Genomic DNA, 22,905 nt, shown 5'->3' on the forward strand with positions numbered 1-22,905 from the left:
TAGGTAGTAACCACTGCAGACCAGGAACACTCCACAAGACCTGTTTTTTTGGAAAAACTCTGACCCAGTCGTCTAGACATCACAATTTGGCCCTCGCAAGATTCGCTCAAATCCTTATGCTTCCCTATTTTTCCTGCTTCCAACACATCAACTTCAAGAACTGACTGTTCACTGGCTGTCAAATATATCCCAGCCCTTGACAGGCGCCATTATAACCATATCATCAATGTTATTCACTTCACCTGTCAGCAGTTTTAATGTTATGGCTGATCGGTGTATATGTGTGTCCCCTTGACAGAATCATGCCTCTACTACGGATATTGATATGATCTTCTTTATCTGGATGTTTTGCAGATCGCTGGTGTCACTTTACGCTGCGGTGTCCGGTTTTAACTCTCATCTGTTTCTTTTCACTTTTTCTGTGTAAAGTCAGAGAAGCGAGAACACGGGAGACAACCGCGGAGCTCCACACAACTCATCTGCGGAATAACTGTATCACTATAGCATGCTAGACACGCCCCGCGACATAACCACGCCCCCACTGTCCAATAGGATCCTGTAAAAAGCACCCCGCCCCCTTACCTGTCAGTTATCCCCGCCTCTCATATGCAAGCGCGCCGCCCGATTGGTCGTCCAGCATGTCGCTCAGAATAGACTAGTTCACTTCGGGACGCGCTTGCTGTCTTCTGTCAGAACCCGGACGGGTGTTGGACTATGCAGGGGGGTTTAGACGCCGGTCCGGGAATGAAGGCAATAGTAGACTGGATGTAAGCCCCTCTTCCCCGCTTTCTCTCCCCCCTCTCCCTCCCTCCCGGACCAAAGATGGCGGGCGGCTCCATCACACTGCCCACTGTCAACATGGCGGCGCGCAGTCACGGCCGGGTCCTATGTCTGGTGATGATGATGTTGCTGGCGCTGAGCAGTTGTCTGGCCGCTGAAGAGGAGGACGCTGAAACTGTGATTATCGGGCTGCGGCTAGAAGACACCGACGATGTATCGTTCATGGACGGCGGGGCGCTGCGGGTGAGCGAGAGGACCCGGGTGAAGCTGCGGGTGTACGGGCAGAACATCAACAACGAGACGTGGTCCAAGATCGCTTTCACCGAGCACCTGCCGCCCTGGATGACAGGAGGTGGGCCGGATCCCGGCAGCGGCCAGGAGGGCTTTTACCCCTGCGGGATCCGCACGTCTGACATCCTGATCCTGCCGCACATAGAGCTGAGTCGCAGCAGCTCCGGCATCGTGGAGATCGAAATCAAACCCCTGAGGAAGACTGAGAAGAGTAAGGCTTATTTCCTGTGCACCTCAGTGTCCAGCCCCCCTCCCAGCCCAGGTGCCCACCAGCCCTGGACTGAGACAACCTGGGTCTACCATGCTGGAGATGACACCAGGGTCATTGTGGTAGAGGAGAAAAAGTTTCTCTTGCCCTTTTGGCTTCAGGTCATATTCATTGGCCTGCTTTTGTGCCTGTCTGGCATGTTCAGTGGCCTCAATTTGGGGCTCATGGCCCTAGACCCAATGGAGCTAAGGATCGTCCAGAACTGTGGCACCGACAAAGAGAAAAATTACGCCAAGAGGATCGAACCTGTTAGACGACAGGGCAACTACTTGCTGTGCTCCCTCCTGTTGGGCAATGTGCTGGTCAACACCACCCTGACCATCCTGTTGGACGATATTGCCGGTTCCGGGCTGGTGGCCGTAGTGATCTCCACCATTGGCATAGTCATCTTTGGTGAGATCGTGCCCCAGGCCATCTGTTCTAGGCATGGCTTGGCTGTAGGAGCCAACACCATCTTCTTGACCAAGTTCTTTATGATGATGACGTTCCCAGCTTCTTATCCAGTCAGCAAGTTACTGGACTGTGTCCTTGGACAGGAAATAGGGACAGTATATAATAGGGAGAAGTTGCTGGAGATGTTGAGGGTAACTGACCCTTATAATGATCTGGTCAAAGAGGAGCTCAATATTATCCAGGGGGCTTTGGAGCTCAGGACCAAAACGGTGGAAGATGTCATGACCCCTTTAAGAGATTGCTTCATGATTGCTGGTGATGCCATGCTGGACTTCAACACCATGTCAGAGATCATGGAAAGCGGATATACCCGCATCCCGGTCTTTGAAGGGGAAAGGTCCAACATTGTGGACCTCCTCTTTGTCAAAGACTTGGCCTTTGTGGACCCTGATGACTGCACGCCTTTAAAGACCATCACCAAGTTCTACAATCACCCTCTACACTTTGTCTTCAATGACACCAAGCTAGACGCCATGCTGGAAGAATTCAAAAAAGGTGGGAACATTGCCATTTGCAGCTCATAGTATGGTGGGATGGATAAGGAGATGATAGATGACACCTGTCTTGTCTGTAGCAGCCTGAGTTACTACTTAAACCTCTAGAAGTCATAGACCTTTGTTGATCTGTTTAGGTTTTCTCATTATGTATATTCTGCAGGACTGTACAGCTTTCACTTGCTGGTTCTTAAACCTCAATAGAACTCCGTAGTCCTTGTAAGCACTCATGACCAGGTAGTATAGATAAGATGTAGACGTGTGCTTGTATGAGGGACCTGCCTGCAAATTGTCTATAGATGTAGCCATTCCTCTTATTCTATGACTAATGATGACCCTTCATAATGTTGAGCATATCATATAGACTCCTAAAAATACTGGATATAATCAATTAAAATACTTTGAGGTTTGTTTTTTTTGACATTTTGATTGATGTTGACGTATAGCTGGAAGCCTCAAAAAAAATTCCTCGGTTGTATGTACTGTCAGTAGCTTGTTTAACTAGTCTTTATTGATATTTTTATTTTCTATTTATTATTATTACTATTATTATTGAGCTTGATACATATTTAATGAAAATAGTTTCTTTTACCCCATCTTTTGATTTGAGACTCTTGCAACATTGTATTATCCAGGCACCAATAGTAGAGAATAAATAGACTCTCATTGACTCATCTGCAAAGTTTACTCTAGGATCCTGCAGAAACTCTGCTCAGCGCTGTCCAGCACTTCTACAGTCAAGAGCCTTATCCAGCATTAGACTGTAATCACACATGTAGTTTTTTATGCAGTTTTTTTTAGACCAAGCCAGGAGTGGATACAGCACGAATGAAAAGTAGAATTCCTTCTGGCTTTGGCTCCAAAAAAAAACTGCACCAAAAGCTGTACATGTGATTCCAGCCTTACTGTATTCCTCCTTCACATATGTCCTTGTATACTCCTGATCTGCAGGCAGCCCCTTATATACTGCTGCCCTTTTTCTTCATTAACATCCCCAAAATAATCGGTTTGAAGTGTAATAAAAGGTGTTTTTCCAGGTTATTGTTAAGGGTTTAGCTGGAGTGTTATGTAGAAAGTTTAATTTATTGTAAGTTCTGGTGTCTTGAAAGGTTTCTTAGGGTATGTGCACACACACTAATTACGGACGTATTTCGGCCGGAAGACCCGGACCGAACACAGTGCAGGGAGCCGGGCTCCTAGCATCATACTTATGTACGATGCTAGGAGTCCCTGCCTCGCTGCAGGACAACTGTCCCGTACTGTAATCATGTTTTCAGTACGGGACAGTAGTTCCACGGAGGGGCAGGGACTCCTAGCATCGTACATAAGTATGATGCTAGGAGCCCGGCTCCCTGCACTGTGTTCGGTCCGGGTCTTCCGGCCGAAATACGTCCGTCAATTACGGACGTAATTAGTGTGTGTGCACATACCCTTAGGTGTTTGACGAGCAAACCCACCGTCAGACATTGATGGATTTCTGCTTTTTGACCTCACTCACCTTTCTCTAGTGTTGGTATGAGGCAGACCGTCTTAAAGGGCCACTAAAACTAAAGTCTACAGTTGAAAATATGCATCTTATGAAATGCGCTTCTAGTATCGTGCAGGTAAAGTTGTGATCGTGCACTGAAAGCTCTGCCTCTGGTCTGTCCAGCACTGCACTATTTTTTACTGATTGTAATCTCCAGATAAAAGGATCTTTAAAAAGATGGGAATTTTTTTTTTTTTTTCCTAAAGAAGAATGGTTTCCTCTAGTCGAGGAAATACTTTGCTGCTGTGTTTTTTTTTCTTTTTTTTCTTGCAATTCTTGATCATACGGTAATATCTTAGTGTTTATAGATAAGAAAACAAGAAAAATTAGTTGTACCAACTTATGAATGATTAATATTTATTATTGCCATTTATAGTTACTATGTTTCCAAATGCAGATTTTCACAAGTCTCAAAATCTTTTGCTTCGGGTATCCCCTTTCTACTTTAAAATTCGCACCACAGATCAATTTCTGCATGGAAAAATTCTGCAGCAAAGCTCAAACCTTATCCACATGTCTGGTATTGTAATCCGCTGTAGATCTTCCTTGCCAAAGTCTGCATGTAAAATCCACAGTGTTTCCAGTACATGTGGACCCGGCCTAAATGTGTCCCGACGTGGAAATATGACACACAGCAGCGACCACTATATATTAATATATATATATATTATATAATTTTTATTTTTACACTACTCAACCCTTTTGAAGGATTCTACAGTCAGCTTCTCCCTGGGCAGGAATGGCTGATAACAGGGAGCAATTGACATAATTGAACTCCACATTAAATGGAGCAAAGGCAACATTACATTTATTTTGCATTCCTACTACTTCACATTGTGGAATATATATCTCCTGGCCTTGGCCATGTCTGCTGACATTTGCCTATTTTATTAAGGTACCAATAGATATGGCGGGTATGAACAATTTTGCCATCCGATCGGACATTAGTTTTTGGTAACAATACACAATAGTCAGCGGATAGTAGTGAGACCGGCTAACGTGGTGCTCACATATCTATGGTCTGTGAACCATAGACAAGACTTTCTCACATAGCACTCTCTGCAGAGATGAAACACTATAGACAAGTAATTGTGGGCATATGAAGTCTTAGAACTTCTTAATTAATAATACGCTTGAGTTTACAAAAGGTTTGCAGTTAAAATCAAAGAACATTTCCACTTAATTTCAAGAATTCCCCAGTAAAGGTTAGTCATGGAGTCGTCTATTTTTAACAAAAAAATGTGAAAAAATTCTCGGAAAGTTGGGTGGTTGAATGGCATGATTTCAGTTCCCTGTATTGTAGGCAGTTATGCTGTTCAGGACTCTGGAAAAGCCCATTGACAACCCCTATTTGAGCTGAATTGGTAGCCAAGAAAAACAATAGGCAAGAAATACTTTTGTACTAGAGATCCTTAACCTATAAGGGAGAAGATCTCTGGTGCGCAGCTAGTGCCAGATGTGCAGTCTGCCTTGCGATTTCTCCTCTGAGGGAAGACTGCCTGACATCCAGTGTAAACTTTTGTCCTACACCGATGTCCCTGGGATAACTTCAAGCACTATGGGGGTCTTCTAAATATCTAAAGGGCTCCTTTTTAAGATTTGTCAGGGCAATTCTTGCTAATTACAACAGAACCAGGCTTGCCGTAGTATTGAGATGCGCGCATTAAGCAACCAGCGCACTTTACTTGCCAATTTAATCTTCTATCTGGTGCTTGACATGTAAAGAGACCAGGACAAAATAAATCTTTACAAGTTGGCAATATTAATTACTTTGTCCCAACATCAGCAGTTTGTAGGACGACTTCCACGAAGTTCTTGTCATGTGGTGTTTTTCATCCATATTGTTCTTATTTACCTCATTTTACCTTTAGATTATTGTAGCGTAATAGTTTGGTATTTACAAAGCAATGTAGAGCAGAAGGAATCCGTTTGTCAACGGAATCATCACTGTACGTTTATTGTGGGTTAAACGCAGGGTAGTGGTAGTGGCGGTAGTGGTTGGGTTGTTGAAGTTGGGAAACAGTAGGTTATACATTTTTTTGAGATATTCAAGCTTTGGCAACCAAACTAAGTGGCTATTTAAAAAGATGTGTTTTTTTGTTTTCGTTTTTAGACTTTTCAAATTTTGCTGGTTACCTTGAGAAAGTCTTTATAATTACAGAAGAGCGAACACCCTGTCTGATCTTTGGAGGTAGATGATCGAGCACGTCTACTGGCAGTGAAAGAGTTAAAGGGGTTGTCCAGTTTTGCATTTCTTTTTCTTTGAAGAATAGGAAATCATACAGTTTTCTCATATACATGCTATAGAAATGCTGCTCCCATACATTTCTTATAGTGTATGAGGCCCCTGTCACAGTAGAATGGTATATTCCACAGATTAATCCTATAAAGTATCCACAGGCTAACTGAATGACTAAACATGGCGTCCGTCATGTGACCCCCCCCCCCCACCACACACACCGTGTTGAGGTAATTTAGAGGACAGATCCATGGTCTAAGTTAATAGGACTAAGGCCCCATGCACATGGCCGTAGCCGTAATCCCGGTCCATACTTTGCATCCGCATTTGCGGGCTGTTCTCCCATCAAAGTATGGGAGCACGGTCCGTAAAATGAAAAAATGAGTTTTTTACGGAAACTCTATGGCCGGACACCTTCACGTAAATATATGTGAAGGTGTCCGTCGGCCATCGAAATGAATGGGTCCGTAATTACGGATTAAATCTACGGTCGTGTGCAATGGGCCTAATGGTGGGATAGTGACTAACTACTTTACTGTGTGTCATGTTGTTAATAAAGTTAAATTGAAAAAAAAGCTGCTCCTCACAGACTCTGACAGACATGATGATGAGATGTTGCTGCAGGTAGAAATACTTTTTATAATTTCTTCTCCTCCATAACCTGTTATATATCGGAATGCCAGGGGTCACATGATGTAGGTCACATAACTGAATGGACTAGAGGGCAGCAGTCATCACATGGGTGCATTACAACGGACTAATCTGTGGGCTACACCATTTTTTATTTTTTTTTATAGACCGAGGCAACTGCACTGATGTATTTCAAATTCTGCTCACATACATTTCTTATATGTATATTAGAAACCTGTATGATTTCCTATGAATAAAAATCGGACAACCCCTTTAACAGCATATTTGCACAAACTCCTTTTTCTTGTCCTCAGTAAAGAGGGGAAAGCTCCGGGTCTATTTGTAGACCTAGAAGTCAGGTGCGTGTTCAAAATGTTCCTCTATAAGCCTAAATGTTGTCCGTTCTGAAGAGCTGCTGCAGCGCCTCTTCTGCTCGCAGTCCTGCGTGTAGCTCTTCTTGGTAACTTGGAAGACTTTTTTTTTTTAAAGCTTGGATGAGTGTCCTCTTTAACACCTGCCTTCTGAAATTATGTCTCCGTGTGAGGAAGCTTCATTTCTTGTAGTGTTTAAGGGTTTAGTGTCCTTAGCGTAGCTGGCGCCACATTCTTCTGTATGAAACGGACTTGGTTTGTGTCTGAATTGTCGCTGGCCGCCACCTTATTTGGAATACGTAGCCTGGGGGTGACTGGCTCTCACTGCTTTGTTTGGAAATGGCTGCTTGAGTACTAGTATTTCTATTAACCGTAAACATCGTGTTGGAGGTATAATTGCAAAGTATAAGGCCCAGTCCACACTGAGTTTTTTGGCGCTGATATTGACGCGGAAACTGTGTTCGAATCGGTGCCAAAAAACGTCCGAAGCCGCCTCCCATTGATTTTAATGGGAGGCGAAGGTTTTATTTTTGTTCTTGAGTGGCTTTTAGCTGCTCGCGGGGAGAAAAAGTTTGCCTCTGACCTCCCATTTTGAAATCAATAGGATGCAGAAAAGCGTTAGGGCCTTAAGTTGTGCTTTTCCTCTGTTCTTCCGCCTAGAAAGGTATGAATAAATTGACAATTGTGTGTTACCATTCCTCTTATCATAGGGGGTAATCCCTACACACTCACTCTGTCCGCACTGATTTGACTGTCAGACCGTGTAGGAACACACCCCCAACTGGTTACTCCCAGTTGTCAACTTATTCATAAATTTCTAGGAGGAATAATAGAGGAACGGCCCAACATAGCGAAAAGATGCTGCAGAATTGTTTCATGGGGAAATCGAAGTATTTACTAAAATAGACCTGTCCCAAGAGGTGACCGGTCCTCTTTAAAGCCAGTCTCCACCACAGTCCCTGCGTATGTAGAGTGTTATAATATTACATACCTTTTTGTTGAATCTATATATATTGGTTTGCGTTACCAACGTCTATAATCTTGGTACTTTGTTGCCTAGCAACCAATATAGGTGACCACCATTTAAGCCCATATAGTTACATGTACAGAAATGTTCACAGGAAGTACAGTGGACTACCACTCCACGCCTGCATTGTCATGAGCGAGCGTGAGAAGATTGTATATGAAATCCTGCAGATCAGGAAAAACAATGGTAAAAAGTGCAGGAACAAGAAAGATTGTAATTTGTGTTATCTGTGCCAGGTAGAAGTTGTGTAGCAAACCAAGATATGTTAGGTTATTGATATTCTTCTAGTTCATTCAGTTGTTTGTTTTTTTTTTTTGTTTTTTTTTTTAAATCTTTTTGTTCTTGGCACTTACTAATCGTACAGTAAAAGTTTTCCGTTCTGTATATGAAAATACAACATTGTTCAAAGTTTGTACCTCTCCTCCTCTTTGGTCCAGGCACTGAAGATCTTTATCAATGTAATGTTGTGTAGACCTCTGCATACTTCCCTTTGTACCAGTCCATGTCCGTTCCTGATAAGGAATGTTCTTCTGAATATCTCTGGACTCGGCATAAGACTGTGCTTCTCTGAAATAGAGCTGGCACCAAAGGGAGGATTTTCGGAAGAAAGGCACAAACAAAGCCTGCATGGTTTGGCTGGTTATGTAATTAAGAGGCTTACATGTGTGTTGGGTTGTAGCACAGCACGGTTGCAAATGTGGGGAAAATAGTTTGCCTCCTGCTAGATTTATTCAGGTGTTGGTAAAGCATGTCTTCATGTACAAAAAACAAAACCATGGATGTAACGTGATGGGGAGGACCAAATATTTTGTATTTTCCGGAGATGCAAACAAATAAAGTAAATATTAGTTCATGAATAGAATTACGTGGACAGACTGTTGATTTCAATAAACCCCATGTAATGCTTAATTTCTCCTGCTGTGGCGCTGCAGAGAAATTAAAACCGAGCTTTCAGCAGACTGTGTTGCCCTATGTAAGGGCCACATAATGTGAGGACAAGTCCGCTCTCCTATTAGCCCAAATAGCACACACAAATATTGTTCGGAGTGGCTAAAAGAAGATATCATCCAAGGATATACCGGACTCCTAGTTATGAGTCTGTTTTATTCATGAGGGACTGCCCCCCCCCCCCCCTCTCGCCCTGCTCTACAGTAATTGACAGGCTGCCGTAATATCTGCTTAAGTAGGAGTCCGCCGTATTTTGAGAACTCCTTTTAGCCAAACCGATGTCGTGGCTGCAGTGTTGTATTATTAAATTGCTTCCTTTGCCACCAGGACCAATTCTGCTAACTTTTTAAGACTATGTTCACACAAAAAACGTAAAAGCACACCGCGTATCTGCCCTGGTTGCCGCAGGGAATTTAGCTAGAAAAACCGCACCAAATTGTCCTCAGTGGCAATCAAGCAATGAAAACAAAATAATGGCTATACTCACCATGGCGACCCGTCCCTCTGACGTTTCATTCCATGTGACCCCGCTGCAGCCTGTGATTGGCTGCTGTGGTCACATGGGATGAGAAGCCATCCCAGGAGGCCGGCCTAGACGAAGAAACAGAATTTTGGGTAAGCATAAGATTTTTTTTTCGGAGTTGCTTTGTTTTGTTTTTTTTGCAGCAGGATCGCATCTTTTCTGCCGCAAAAATTGCAACATCTGCTATTTCTTTCGGGTTTTACCTCCCCATTGAACTCAATGGGGAAAACCTGCAACAATAAAGCAGCGATTCCGCAAATACAATTGACCTGCTGCGGATTAAAAAAACACACCGCATGGTCAATTTCTGAGCATTTTTTCCGCTTCTAATTTACACAGCGTGTGGTTGAGATTTGTTCAAATCTCATCCACTCTGCTGCTACTGTGTAATAGTGTGGATTTTCTGCAACAAAATCTGTTGTGAAAAATCTTCAGTATTTACGCAATGTGTGAACTGTGAACCTTTAGGCTATGTTCACACGGAGTATTTTGCAGGAGGAATATCTGCCTCAAAATTCCGTTTGGAAGTTTGAGGCAGATTTTCCTCTCCCTGCACGCCGATTTTTCGCCCGCGGCCATTGAGCGCAGTGGGCATAAAACACCGCGAAATACGCTTTCTCTGCCTCCCATTGAAGTCAATGGGAGGTCAGAGGCGTAAACGCCCGAAGATAGGGCATGTCGCTTTTTCCCGCGAGGCAGTTTTACTGCTCGTGGGAAAAAGACGCCCACGCCTCCCATTGAAATCAATGGGAGGCATTTTAGAGCCGTTTTTGCCGAGTTTTGCGACGCGGTTTCCGCGCCAAAAAACTCGGCAAAATACGCCGTGTGAACATAGCCTTAGTCTGTAAGGTACCTCCAAAAGTGGACCTGCTCTTAATCATAGTAGATCTAGGGCTGTCCACTATTTGCTATGGGATGGAAATGTATTGTCGTCATATGGTGACATCATGTAGTTATCGATCTGTTCGCAACACAATTCTGCTCACCTACAACACCCTGTACCAACTTTAACCCTGACCAGGAGACTTCTGAGCCAGGGTTTTCCTTGGAACATGGTCCGGGTATGGCTGGAAGTTTGCATATTCAATAGCTGTCAAGGCCGAAATTGCTTTACTCTGCTTTTGGGTGACTAAGTACCTAGTCTTTCATTAACAGACCTATTCTCTGTGTTGGTAATAGGATTGCTTGCAAAACTCTCACGTCGCTTATTTTACTCTCTACAACTCCTAAGGCTATGTTCACATCTGCATCAGGGCTCCGTTCCGATGTTCTGTCGGAGCTTTCCTTCAGAATGGAGCCCTGACTGACACATAGGGAAACCATAGGTTTCCATTTGCATCACCATTGATTTAATTCTTGATGGATCCGGTGCCAATGGTTTCAGTTTGTCTCCGTTGTGAAAGGGTTCCGTCATTTTGACTGAATAAATACTGTAGTCGACTACGCTATTGATTCCGTCAAAACTATGGAACCCTTTCACAACGGAGACAACCGGAAACCATTGGCAGCAGATCAGTCACCATTAAAATCAATGGGGATGCAAACTGAAGCCTACATATGGTTTCCATTTGTCAGTCAGGGCTCCGTTCCGACTGAAAGCTCAGACGGAACATCGGAACGGAGCCCTGATGCCGATGTGAACGAAGCCTAATTCTTTCTATGCCTTTATGGTGTTTTGTAATTTTGTTTTTGATAAATGTTCAGATCAGGCAGTGTGTAATGTTGGCTATTGCAAAGTCTGAGAAAAAAAAAAAAAAAAAAGAGCCAGTACAACTCCCATACCTGAACATATTCATGACGTCCCGAGAATCCTTGTCCTCTGTGCTAAAATAAATTCTGAAGGCAACTATTCGCCTCCTTCTTCCCTTTAAAATGCCATAGTCTTCAGGGATAGCACTATCTGTCTTTGAGCAAACCAACTGAGCGACAGGAAATTCATATCTATGGGGAAAAAAAAATCTATTTTTTTTTTTTTTTATGAGATCCGAACAGTTCTGTGTTTTTCCCACATGTTTGCATAGACCACTAATACTATTAAACAGTATGTTATTAGTGGTGTCCCATGAAGACCCGATAATGGTAGGATGGTAGATTTATTTCACCATTGGTCTGTCCTACAAAGGTTTTTTTTTACATGCCCTTCCTAGAAGCGTGCCTTGATAATAAGCAGATGATGAGGTGACTCCCCCGACCCAACCCCCCCCCCCCCCCCCGCTAGGACATCCAGTGACCTAATGCAATCTGTGAGGAAACCTAGGAATAAGTGTTTGATTTCTCTGCAGCGCCACCACAGGGGAAACTAAGCATTAAACAGTGCCCAATTAAATCAATGGGTAGTCTGTGTAATACAGGACAGCTCCTTCATAGTGAGAGATGCTCTTGGTAACCACTCTTAACTCCGATACATGAAGGGTATCCTGGATTAATTTGACCCACATTGCTCTAGTAGGGGAGCATGGGGCCATCCAGCATAGTGCTATAACCTTGCGTGCCATAAAGAACTTGCATAGATTCCAGGACGAGATGCCAAAATTCTGCATTTTCTTTAAGCTGCGCATCTATAGCAATGGGTAAAGCTTATTTGTGGCTATTGGGGAAACCTGTAAATGTGAAGTTAGCATCGCTGCCCACTAATCAGCGTATATACTGTGCCCACTTCAATTATTCTAGAGGAGGGTGTCACTCATGATATTGGGACAACAATAAGTTATAGTTGTGGGATGTGCTTGTCACCCGTGGAGAAGTAAACTTAGTGACCAGAGGGCATTCAGCAATAGTGTCTTTGGGATATTCTTGAGGGCCCGGTAGCGCATGCCTCCATTGCAGGAATCTGTAGAATGCTTGGTTGGTTACATCAAACTTGGTCTACAATTGAGCAAGGGTAACCCAAGTGTTTCCTTAAATTTGCTGAAACATATATTGCACTCCTATATTATGCCAGAACTCCCATCCCTTTATCTGTGAAAGCTCCCCAAGTAACTGGTTCTTCCACAATAACCAGCTAGGCAGGGGGTTAAGAAATCATGTAAATTCTCTTTATATATGACCATACTGGACATGCAAGTGAATTATAGTATCCTGGAAAAGGGGCGCACCCCCTCTAAATAGGCTTTTGAGACTTACACGCCCTGTGGGTCCGAATTACATTTCCAATAATACTATGGCTTTGGGTGAAAAAACCTGAAGGGTGCTAATGCAAGAAGGAATGTACAAATGATTATCTGAATTCAGACCTCACAGCTTACACCACTGGGTTCTGTGATCTTAGACATACCAGTCTATAGTGCATACATTTAATGGGAACAGTTAAGCTGTGTGCCAGGTTTTAATGATATTCCTGTCCGAGCACCAGTGGGATAAATACTGGCTCAGTCAATTACACTAATTCGTTTGTACTCCTACAGAGATACTTTAAATTTAAGCTTTTAGAAATACATAAGGAAAAGTTTGAGAAACAAAGACGTTCTCTGTAACCTCTATTTTGCGGTAGAAACTCTTACATTGGGGAGTGCTGGTGCTTGGAGATACTAATACTAATCAAGTGCTGAGTAGAGAAAATATAGAGCACAATTTCTTGGAACATAAAGACTTTCCGTAGCAAACGCGGCTGTTCTAATCAGTAAAGCAGCATGCTCCAGCATTTGTCCGATCAAAGTCCTTGTAGTCCCACTACCCTCAATCTAATTGTGTTGTGATGAAATCAGGAGGCCGGCATTCCTCCGCACTGCTCCTTGATTCCATCTATTCTGTTTTGGCCGGCAGTGTACATAACTGTGTCGATTTATACTGGTCACTTCTAAGTGCATAATCTACATTGAACATTTTACAACAGCCGTCTATAATCACGTCTATATGAGGTGTTGGACATCATGAGGTGTTGGACATCACATCCAAAAACCATACGCGTTAATATGGACTTTTCCCTTGTTTTGCGGATAGAACATCCCCTCTTAAAGGGGTTTTCTGAGTCCCTGGGAGAGATTTCAATAAAACAAGAGCCCTTACTCAGTCCGTGCCATAAACCAACTGAGGCTGCAGCGATTATGTAGGTATATGGGCACGTTCTCACTGTAGCCATGTCAACAAGCCGCAGCGGGGAGCATCGGAGCAGCTGTGCTGAAACGCTGTGGGGATCTGTCGGGTGGGTAATGGCTCTTTTTTTCTTCCCCCGCTGGCCACATTTTTTATTAAATAGGAAAGCCCCTTTAACTCTTTCCACAACATTTGGGAGCGTATCTGGAAATTTGTTCCCATTCAGCCCAAGAGCATTTGTGCGGTCAGGCACTGATGTTGGATGAAAAAAGTCTGGCTCCTATTTGGCGTTTCAATGCACCAGCCTTTGGATGGGGTTAAGGTCAAGGCTCTGGGCAGCCAATCGGATTCCTCCACAATAAACTCCTCACCCCATGTCTTCATGGACTTTGCTTTGTTCACAGGGTTAGGGTATGTGCACACGATAACTGCATTTACGTCTGAAATTACGGAGCTGTTTTCAGGAGAAAGCAGCTCCGTAATTTCAGACGTAATTGCATGTACTCGCGTTTTGCGAGGCGTCAATTACGGCCGTAATTTGGAGCTGTTCTTCATTGGAATAAATGAAAAACGGCTCAAATTAAGTCTCAATAAGTGTCCTGCACTTCTTTTGACGAGCCGTCTTTTTTTTTACGCGTCGTCGTTTGACAGCGACGCGTAAATGAGCCGTATTTTCAGACGTAAATCGAGGCATAAAACTCCTCCATTACGTCCGAAAATAGGTCGTGTGAACCCAGCCTTACAGTCCTGCTGCAACAGTAAAGGGCCTACCCCCAAACTGTTCCCACAAAGTGGTCTAAAATGTATTTTGTATGGTGTAGCATTCATGTTACCCTTCACAGAAAAAAGAGGCCTAGCCTAAACCTCTAAACGCTATGCAATCGGTTGGTAGCGTTCTTTTGGCATACCCTAATCCCAGATTTTCTTAATGACTAGCAGATAACGTGATTCCTCACTCCAGAGAACATGTTTCCACTATTCCAGAGGCTGATTGCTTTATACCACTCCAGCGGATCCTTGGCATGTTGATCTTCGGCTTGTGTTCAGCTACTCGACTATGGAAACTCATTGCATGATCTTGCAGTTTAGAACGGACTTGTAACAAATGCGTGATTCTAAGATCGTGCCATGTAAAGTCACTGAGCTCTTGAGGCCTCATTCACACGACCGGGTCAGAGTGTCGGCCGGGAAAATCTGCCGTTTTTGGCCGATTTTTCCCAGCCGGTTTGCATCCGTTCCGATTCCGTACCGGGCCGAGTTGCCGTTTTTACCGGCCGATTTGGACCCGATTTGAATCCGTTTTTTTTTTTCCCTGTCAGTTTTAAAATCGGATGAATTTCATTTAAATTTGTTGCCACACACAGCCCTTTGTAGATAATGCCACACACAGCCCTTTGTAGATAATGCCACACACAGCCCTTTGTAGATAATGCCACACACAGCCCTTTGTAGATAATGCCACACACAGCCCTTTGTAGATAATGCCACACACAGCCCTTTGTAGATAATGCCACACACAGCCCTTTGTAGATAATGCCACACACAGCCCTTTGTAGATAATGCCACACACAGCCCTTTGTAGATAATGCCACCCAGCCCCCTGGTAGGTGATGCCACCCAGCCCCCTGGTAGGTGATGCCACCCAGCCCCCTGGTAGGTGATGCCACCCAGCCCCCTGGTAGGTGATGCCACCCAGCCCCCTGGTAGGTGATGCCACCCAGCCCCCTGGTAGGTGATGCCACCCAGCCCCCTGGTAGGTGATGCCACCCAGCCCCCTGGTAGGTGATGCCACCCAGCCCCCTGGTAGGTGATGCCACCCAGCCCCCTGGTAGGTGATGCCACCCAGCCCCCTGGTAGGCGATGCCACCACGTCCCCCTGTAGGCGATGCCACCACGTCCCCCTGTAGGCGATGCCACCACGTCCCCCTGTAGGCGATGCCACCACGTCCCCCTGTAGGCGATGCCACCACGTCCCCCTGTAGGCGATGCCACCCTGCCCCCTGTAGGTTGCACCCATCCCCCCCCCCCCTTCCAGGAGAAGTCACTGACTTCATTGTCCATATATGGACAGTGTAGTCACTGACTTCTCCTCGAGAGGAATTCCCTGCCACAGGTCGGGAATTCCGCTTCACAAGTGAGTGACGTCACTGTGTCCATATATGGACAGTGTAGTCACTCACTTCTCCTGTAGCGGAATCCCCGGCCATAGAGTCGGGGATTCCGCTGCAGAAGTGAGTGACTTCGCTGTGTCCATATATGGACAGTGTAGTCACGCACTTCTCCTGTAGCGGAATCCCCAATCCCCGGCCGGGGATTGGGGATTCCGACTCCTACAGGGAGCAAAAAAAGACCCTCCTCCTCCTCACATGCACACTGCACTGTGAGGAGGAGAGAGAGTGCGCAAGCGACGGTAGAACCGGCCATCACTCGGGACACATTCCGGTGATGGCCGTGTATTACCCGGCCCCATAGACTTCTATGGAGGCTGGGTACCCGGCCGAAAATAGGGCATGTCCCATTTTTTGACGGCCGGTTTTCCCGACCGTCAAAAAATCGGTCGTGTGAATAGCCCCATTAGGGGTCTATTGTTCTTAATGCAGCCGGGTGCTGGCCGGGAAACCCTGTCGTGTGAATTCCGCCTTAGGATGACCCATGCTACTACCAATGTTTGTCTATGGAGATTGGATGGCTGTATGCATGATTTTATGCACTTGTTTATAATGGGTGTAGCTGAAACACCAGAACTGAATACAGTGGTCCCTCAACATACGATAGTAACTAGTTCTGGTTCCAACGCTCCCAAAATGTCTACCCGAAACGATAAAAATGGTGGATCGAAAACCAATGAACATACAATACATGCTTTATTTGTATTTTTAAGTAATATAAACGTTAGAAGGAACAACCTGGAAACCGGTTAATCATCGTCAACTTTTTTTTTTTATTGGTGATACAGTACATATAATGCAAATTAAGAGTGCAAGAAAGATAAATATCTCAGATGGACACACAGGCCCCAGCGTCTTAGGAATATTGCCTTTTAAAAATCATAGCTGTCGTAACAATCAAACTTTAGTTTGGGTGTGTGGGAGGCAGTGGAGTATCTAAACTCTTAGGGGTTTAGGGTATCATGCACTGATTGGCTGTAAGAAACCACACCTGCAAGGTAAAATCCAATCAGCGCTTGCAAGTGCTGCCTTTACTGTACAAGGCACAAGCTGAATGGCTGGATGTTCCAACCAATTGGCGTGTGCCGCTGCCCGGTCATGGCGCTGCTTCCTTGCATGTTCGCTGCCGCTGACCAACACCGAGGCATCGGATGTTGAATCCATCGCAAGTTGAAGCAATTGTAAGTCGGGGGACTACTGTATTAGGAGAGATGTTCACATAGTTTTCGCCATATAGAGTATACAGTATGTGCTACTAAAGATACACTTTTTTTTTTTTTCTCCTTTCTTGGTTAAGATCCCTTCCACTCATGCAACACGAGTGAAGATTACAGCTTTTGGATAAAAACATCCATGGATGTCACCCCCCCCCCCCATCACCTGTGATTTCTGAAGCCAGACCTGTGGTGACTTGCTGATGGCAAGGCCGGCTTAAATTTACAGAGTCTCTGTCACCAGATTATAAGTGCCCTGTCTCCTAAATTTTTTTGAGAAAGTTCTGAGCAATTTTAGATTTATGCTAATGAGATTCTTAATAGGCAACTGGGCGTGTTTTTACTTTTTGACCAACTGGGCGTTGTGAAGAGGAGTGTATGACGCTGACCAATCAGTGACCAATCCACGTCCTACACTTCTCATTGTTCCAGCCCAGCTTCTTTCACTGCACAGCGTGATTGTGCGCAGCCACGGCGTGTGTTCCCTTTGGCGCCTGGGCAGTAGTGAGAGATGGACGCGGAGTTGATTTATTACTTTTGATTTTCTGTATTTCAGGATTTGAATTTCCATGTGTTACTCATAACTTGTATGATATTTATGGATTCTTGCACATTTTAGTCAGTTTTACTGGTCTAATCGATATTTTTGTACATTTGCATGTTTGATTACTGTGTCCTATTTCCTTTATTGCTCTGTGTTTAATTGCTTTAGGAAGGCCCACACAAGGGTCGAAACGTCACAATGTTTTGCTGAATAAAGCTACTCGGCTTTTCTGGATCATAAACAAGTGCTACGTTTTTAGGTTTTTTTTTTTCTAGTTTCTTTTTGTACGTTGGTGAGGCTGAATTATTTTCCATGTGTTGGGATTTGTGAAGAGCTGCTGATTTCTAAATTTTCAGCATAGGTATTGTTGTGTTGTTCTTCTTCTTCCTTGTCCACTGGATGTATGAATGAATAATACCCAGAGGATGGAAAGTCATGACACCAGTCCGTGCTGGCCCTAAGGCCTTATTCACACGGCAGGGTTTCCCGGCCGGGTGCCCGCCATTCATAAATCGTCCGGCACCCGGCTGCATTAGGAATAATAGACCCCTAATGGTGCTATTCACACGACCGATTTTTTTGACGGCCGGAGAAACCGGCCGTCAAAAAATAGGACATGCTCTATCTTCGCCCGGGTACCCGGCCGCCCGGCTCCCATAGAAGTCTATGGGGCCGGGTAATACACGGCCATCACCGGGATGTGTCCCGAGTGATGGCCGGGTTTTCCGGAGCCTGCGCTCTATCTCCTCCTCCTCCTCACAGCGCAGAGTGCATGTGAGAAGGAGGAGTTGATGCCATTCTGACGAATGGCATCGCTGTACACGGTGTGTACAGCAGGTGGAAGGGAGCGCTGCGCTGGCTCCCTTCCCCTGCTTGAAAAGCACCCTGGCCCGGCGACACCTTCGATGGCGCCGCTTGCAGCTGCTGCGGCTGCTACTACTACTGCAGCGACGCCACTATATCAGAGCAGGTAGGTATCTCCCCGCTCTATGTGCTAGCCGCACTTTAGCTCCTTGAAGGAGCGGAATCCCCGTGTTTTCGGGGATTCCGCTCCTGGACAGAGCACTTGATGTCTCTGTCCATATCTGGGCAGTGACAGGGGAAACTCCTGAAGCGGAATCCCCGAACACATGGGGATTCCCCTTCAGGAGTTGCCGCTGATGTCACTGTCCGGATCTGCCCGGCACGGATGCAAAACTGAATGCAAACCGGCCGGGCAAAATGGCCGATTTTACCGGCCGACACTCGGGCTCTGGAACGACCCGGTCGGGTCAGTTCACACGTTTGGTAAATACTGCAGATTTTCCACAACGGAATTCGCTGCGGATAATCCTCAGCATAAGGCCAGATTCACAGGAGCGTGTGCGTTTTGCGTGCGCAAAATATGCAGCGTTTTGCCTGCTCAAAAGGTTCATAACAGCTCCGTGTGTCAGCAGCATATGATGCGTGGCTCCGTGATTTTCGCGCAGCCGCCATCATTATGACACTCTGTTTTTATGTTTGTAAACAGAAAAGCACGTGGTGCTTTTCTGTTTTCATTCATAGTTTTGACTACTGTAGCGCGCGGCACACGGAAGTGCGTCCGTGGGCCGTGCGCAGTTTTCATGCACACATTGACTTCAATGTGTGCGTGATGCGCAAAAAACGGGCAAATATAGGACATGTCGTGAGTTTTACGCAGCGGAGACGCTGCGTGAAAATCACGGACAGTCTGAACGGCCCCGTTGACTAACATAGGTCCGTGCGAGGCGCGTGAAAATCACGCGCGTTGCACGGACGTATTATACGTCTGAAGAAGCCCTAACAGCGGAAAAACCTCTCCGAAATTGACATGCGGTGCAGAATTTTATTCTGCAGCATGTCAATTGTAGTAACGTAAACGCTGCTTATTTGTTGTGGGTTTTCCCATTGAATTCAATAGGGTAGGTAAAACCCGCAACAATTCTACAATTCCACTGCAAAAAACTCAACTGAGAAAAAAAAAATCCTTATACTTACCCAGAAGTCTTTCTTCCTCCAGGCCGGCCTCCTGGGATGACTTTTTATCCTATGTGAGCGCTACAGCCAGTCACAGGCTTTAGCGGTGGTTACATGGAATGAAATGTCATCCCAGGAGGCCGGCCTGCTAGCAGGCTGGCTAAATGCTGCAGTTTCCCGCAGCGGACATTCCGGGTGAGAAACTGAACCAAAGTTTGATGCGGTTTTTTTTCGCCCGGAATTCCATGCGGGGCACAGGGCCTATATGCTGTGTGCCTTTATGCAGCATATCCGCCCCCGTGTGAACTCAGTTTCTGTACTATGGGACCCCAAATTTTGGCAATGAGTATCCATGCATTACTAATAGTAAAAAAATAATGTGTGCGTAATACATGCATGCATATATATGTCTTTGCATACTACAAAAATAGATAACTGCGTGCAATACTAGGTTAAAATTCCAGCTGACAGTTAGTCTTGTCTTGTTGGTGTACACCGATGCGTCCGTGACAGTGTGCCAGATGAATGATTGGAGAACGATTACGGTACCTAGTCTTGCCTATTTTTGACATTGCTGTGAATGCGGTCTTCCTTTTTTCTCTTATTTTTTTTCCTCCAGTTTTTGTGCTTTTTGCTCCATTGCAACGTAACAAAAACTAGTTGTAAAATCGAACAATCTGAACAAAACTGACCTGTTCTGTCATTTACCAGGAAGGTGTTTCTTTTTTTTTTTTCTTTACTTAGTTAAGGCTTAAAAAAAAGACAACGGTCCAACCTATAATCCTACTGTATTGATCCAGAGAAAGGCAAACACCTATATGAGGGCAGATGTCAATTGCCCCATATTAGGGGGAAAACTCCTTCCTAACTCCAATTGTGGCAATCGCAATAAATCCCAGGATCAACGTCCCACCTCCAGAATATAGTATTATTTAACTTGGCATCAAGTTCCATAGTGTCACTTCTGTTACAGTAAAGAATCTGTCTATGATGATGGTGGAAAGTAGAGGATGTTCCCTTGTCATGGTTATAGGCCGAGGTTTAAAAAGTTTTAGAAATAACTCTGTAGGTCTAGTCATATATTTGTACATTGTAATTAAATCGCCTCCAAGCAGTTTTTTCCCCTCCAAACTACAAAAAAAAAACACACGTTTGATAACCTGTCTTGATACTGCAATCCAACCTTCGTCGAGCTCCTTAGCACCCACTGTAGTTTAGCTACGTCGTCGTCCTACACAGATGCCCAAAATTGTGCACCATATTCCATGTGTGTTCCGACTATTGCTTTGTATAGAAGCAAAACTATGTTCTTGTCATCTGCATTAATGTCTCTTTTGATGCATCCCATGATTTTATGTGCCTTGGCAGCAGCTACCTGGCACTGTTTTTGTCCTGTGGATATGCCATAAATTTCTCATAGATGAAGCTCTGAGACCTGCATCTATGTTTCGCCTGGTGAGCCGGCCTCTGGCTGCAAAGTCTGATTTATGGGAGTTACGGAACTCGTTAGTTTCCATTTGGAACCTGCAACCAGTGGCCTCCTCACCAGGCAATATGGGGGTCAGGTAACTGCTGTTCACAATATAGGTGCAGGTCCCAGAACTGGAACCTGAACCTACCAGACACATGTCATATACTGTGGGTAAGCAATAAATGTCCAAGTTGAGAATAACCCTTTAAGTTTACTGTCCACCAATATCCGAGTCTTATTCAGTTGCCATTTTAATCAGTGTTCTACTTTTTAATACATAATTGTAGAATTTGTTTTGTCGTCCCAATTGTATGACTTTCCATCTGTCCACACTAAACTTCACTTGCCATTTCACTGTCCAAGACTCCAGTTTCCCCCAAATCCCTCTGTAATATTATAGTGTCCTCTTGTGTTGATTACTTTACAGATTTGTCTCCTCTACATATACTGAAATGATCGCATTTCTACGTTTTCCTCAGAATTGTTTACCTTGTCTGTATTGTATAAAATGTGGTGAAAGGACTGGCACATGGCATTACTTACACGCTGAGTGTGAACTTTATGAAATCTTTCACCCCTTTATACATTTTTAATAAGAGTTTATAGACTAAAAATGACAGATCTCAGATCAATATTTAATGTGACATTTTACAAGCAGTCCCTGTCAGTTATGAGCATGACACTTCATGCGGAACCCCTTTTATTTAGGAAATATCCAAAATTAAACCACCTGTCACTCAATTTATTCCAGCCATTTAGCAGAATTAATTTTCTACTAATCTTTTGTAACTTTATTTTAACTTTAAGTTTTCCAAACCGCTTAAATATTTCTCCACTGTCACAAGTGTTGTGCTGTTCCTCTATTACTCCTTGAAATTTTTCAATAAATTGTCAGTCTGGTAGGGTCCCACCTCTAACTGGTAACACCCAGTTGTCAATGTCCAATCAGTGCTGTGAACTCCTCATTGTGCCATTCCTCTGTTTTTCCTGTATTTTTCCTCCTAAAAATGTATGCATAAGTTGACAACTGGGGTTTACCATTCCCCTAGTCAAAGGGGTGTGTCCCTACAGTCTGATGCAGACAGCACTGATTGGACTGTGTGTGTGTGTGCGCACACTCAACAGGTAACACCCAGTTGCCTGTTTATTCATAAATTTCGGGGAGGAATAACCGAGGAAAGGCACAATGTAGGGGTCCATGATCGGGAACGAGCGCTCATATGAATGCTCCTTTGTCCGATAATTGGACTCTGTAAAAAGGGCCTTAAGACATACACAGCAATTGCAATAAACCACATGAATTTGCCCTTGTCTCAATTGAATACATGCAAATCCCATCACATAGGGCTAACTTTATCTTCTAATTAACCCAGTGAAAATAAATGGGTCCACTTATTGCATTGCCCTGGTATAATTCACCAATGGACATGTTGACCATTTCGTATTTTGAAGAAGTTGGTTTGAGTGGCTAAAAGTAGAGCTGCTACAGTGGTGAGAAATCCTTGTCCAGTTTGTAAAAGTTAGGGATATACAAACCTTCAATGGTCATCCGATCACGTGGCACCCATTTACAGACTATGCAGTGCAATGCCTTGGCTATGTGAATGATTGAACATGATGATGTATAATAACATTACCTCATGTTGCATATGACATGTTGCAGCTTAGCCCTGGTCTCAATCTATTTTTTATTTTTTTTGTTCTTTCTATCCTGATTATACTAGTTTTGGAAAGTCTGGGGAAGCTTGTTTTCGACCTACCATATGGTTAAAACAATCTGTTTTAAGAACCTGTAGTACAAGAGTGGTGTTAAACTGCAGAGCTTGAGGCTTTTTACATACTGACCATCCCAATGCTTCACATACATCCTTCATTGCCAGAGGATATTGGGTCACTTGAGTAATGAAGTCAAAGGGTATCCGTTGCTAATGTTCTGGCATGCAGTGC

General features: G+C 44.4%; 1 protein-coding gene across 3 annotated transcripts in view; it reads left to right on the forward strand.

Moving 5' to 3' along the window:
• The first annotated feature begins 697 nt into the window (after positions 1 to 697).
• The window catches only part of CNNM2 (cyclin and CBS domain divalent metal cation transport mediator 2), a 111,184-nt gene continuing 88,976 nt past the window's right edge, over positions 698 to 22,905 (forward strand). For all 3 annotated transcript variants that reach the window (XM_075841083.1, XM_075841084.1, XM_075841085.1), the window contains exon 1: positions 698 to 2,287. In XM_075841083.1, coding sequence (XP_075697198.1) covers positions 823 to 2,287 — 1,465 coding nt within the window. In that variant the 5' untranslated portion in view covers positions 698 to 822. The remainder of the gene's footprint in view (positions 2,288 to 22,905) is intronic.

The sequence above is a fragment of the Rhinoderma darwinii genome, chromosome 11, assembly GCF_050947455.1.
Source record: "Rhinoderma darwinii isolate aRhiDar2 chromosome 11, aRhiDar2.hap1, whole genome shotgun sequence".
Lineage (NCBI taxonomy): Eukaryota > Metazoa > Chordata > Amphibia > Anura > Rhinodermatidae > Rhinoderma > Rhinoderma darwinii.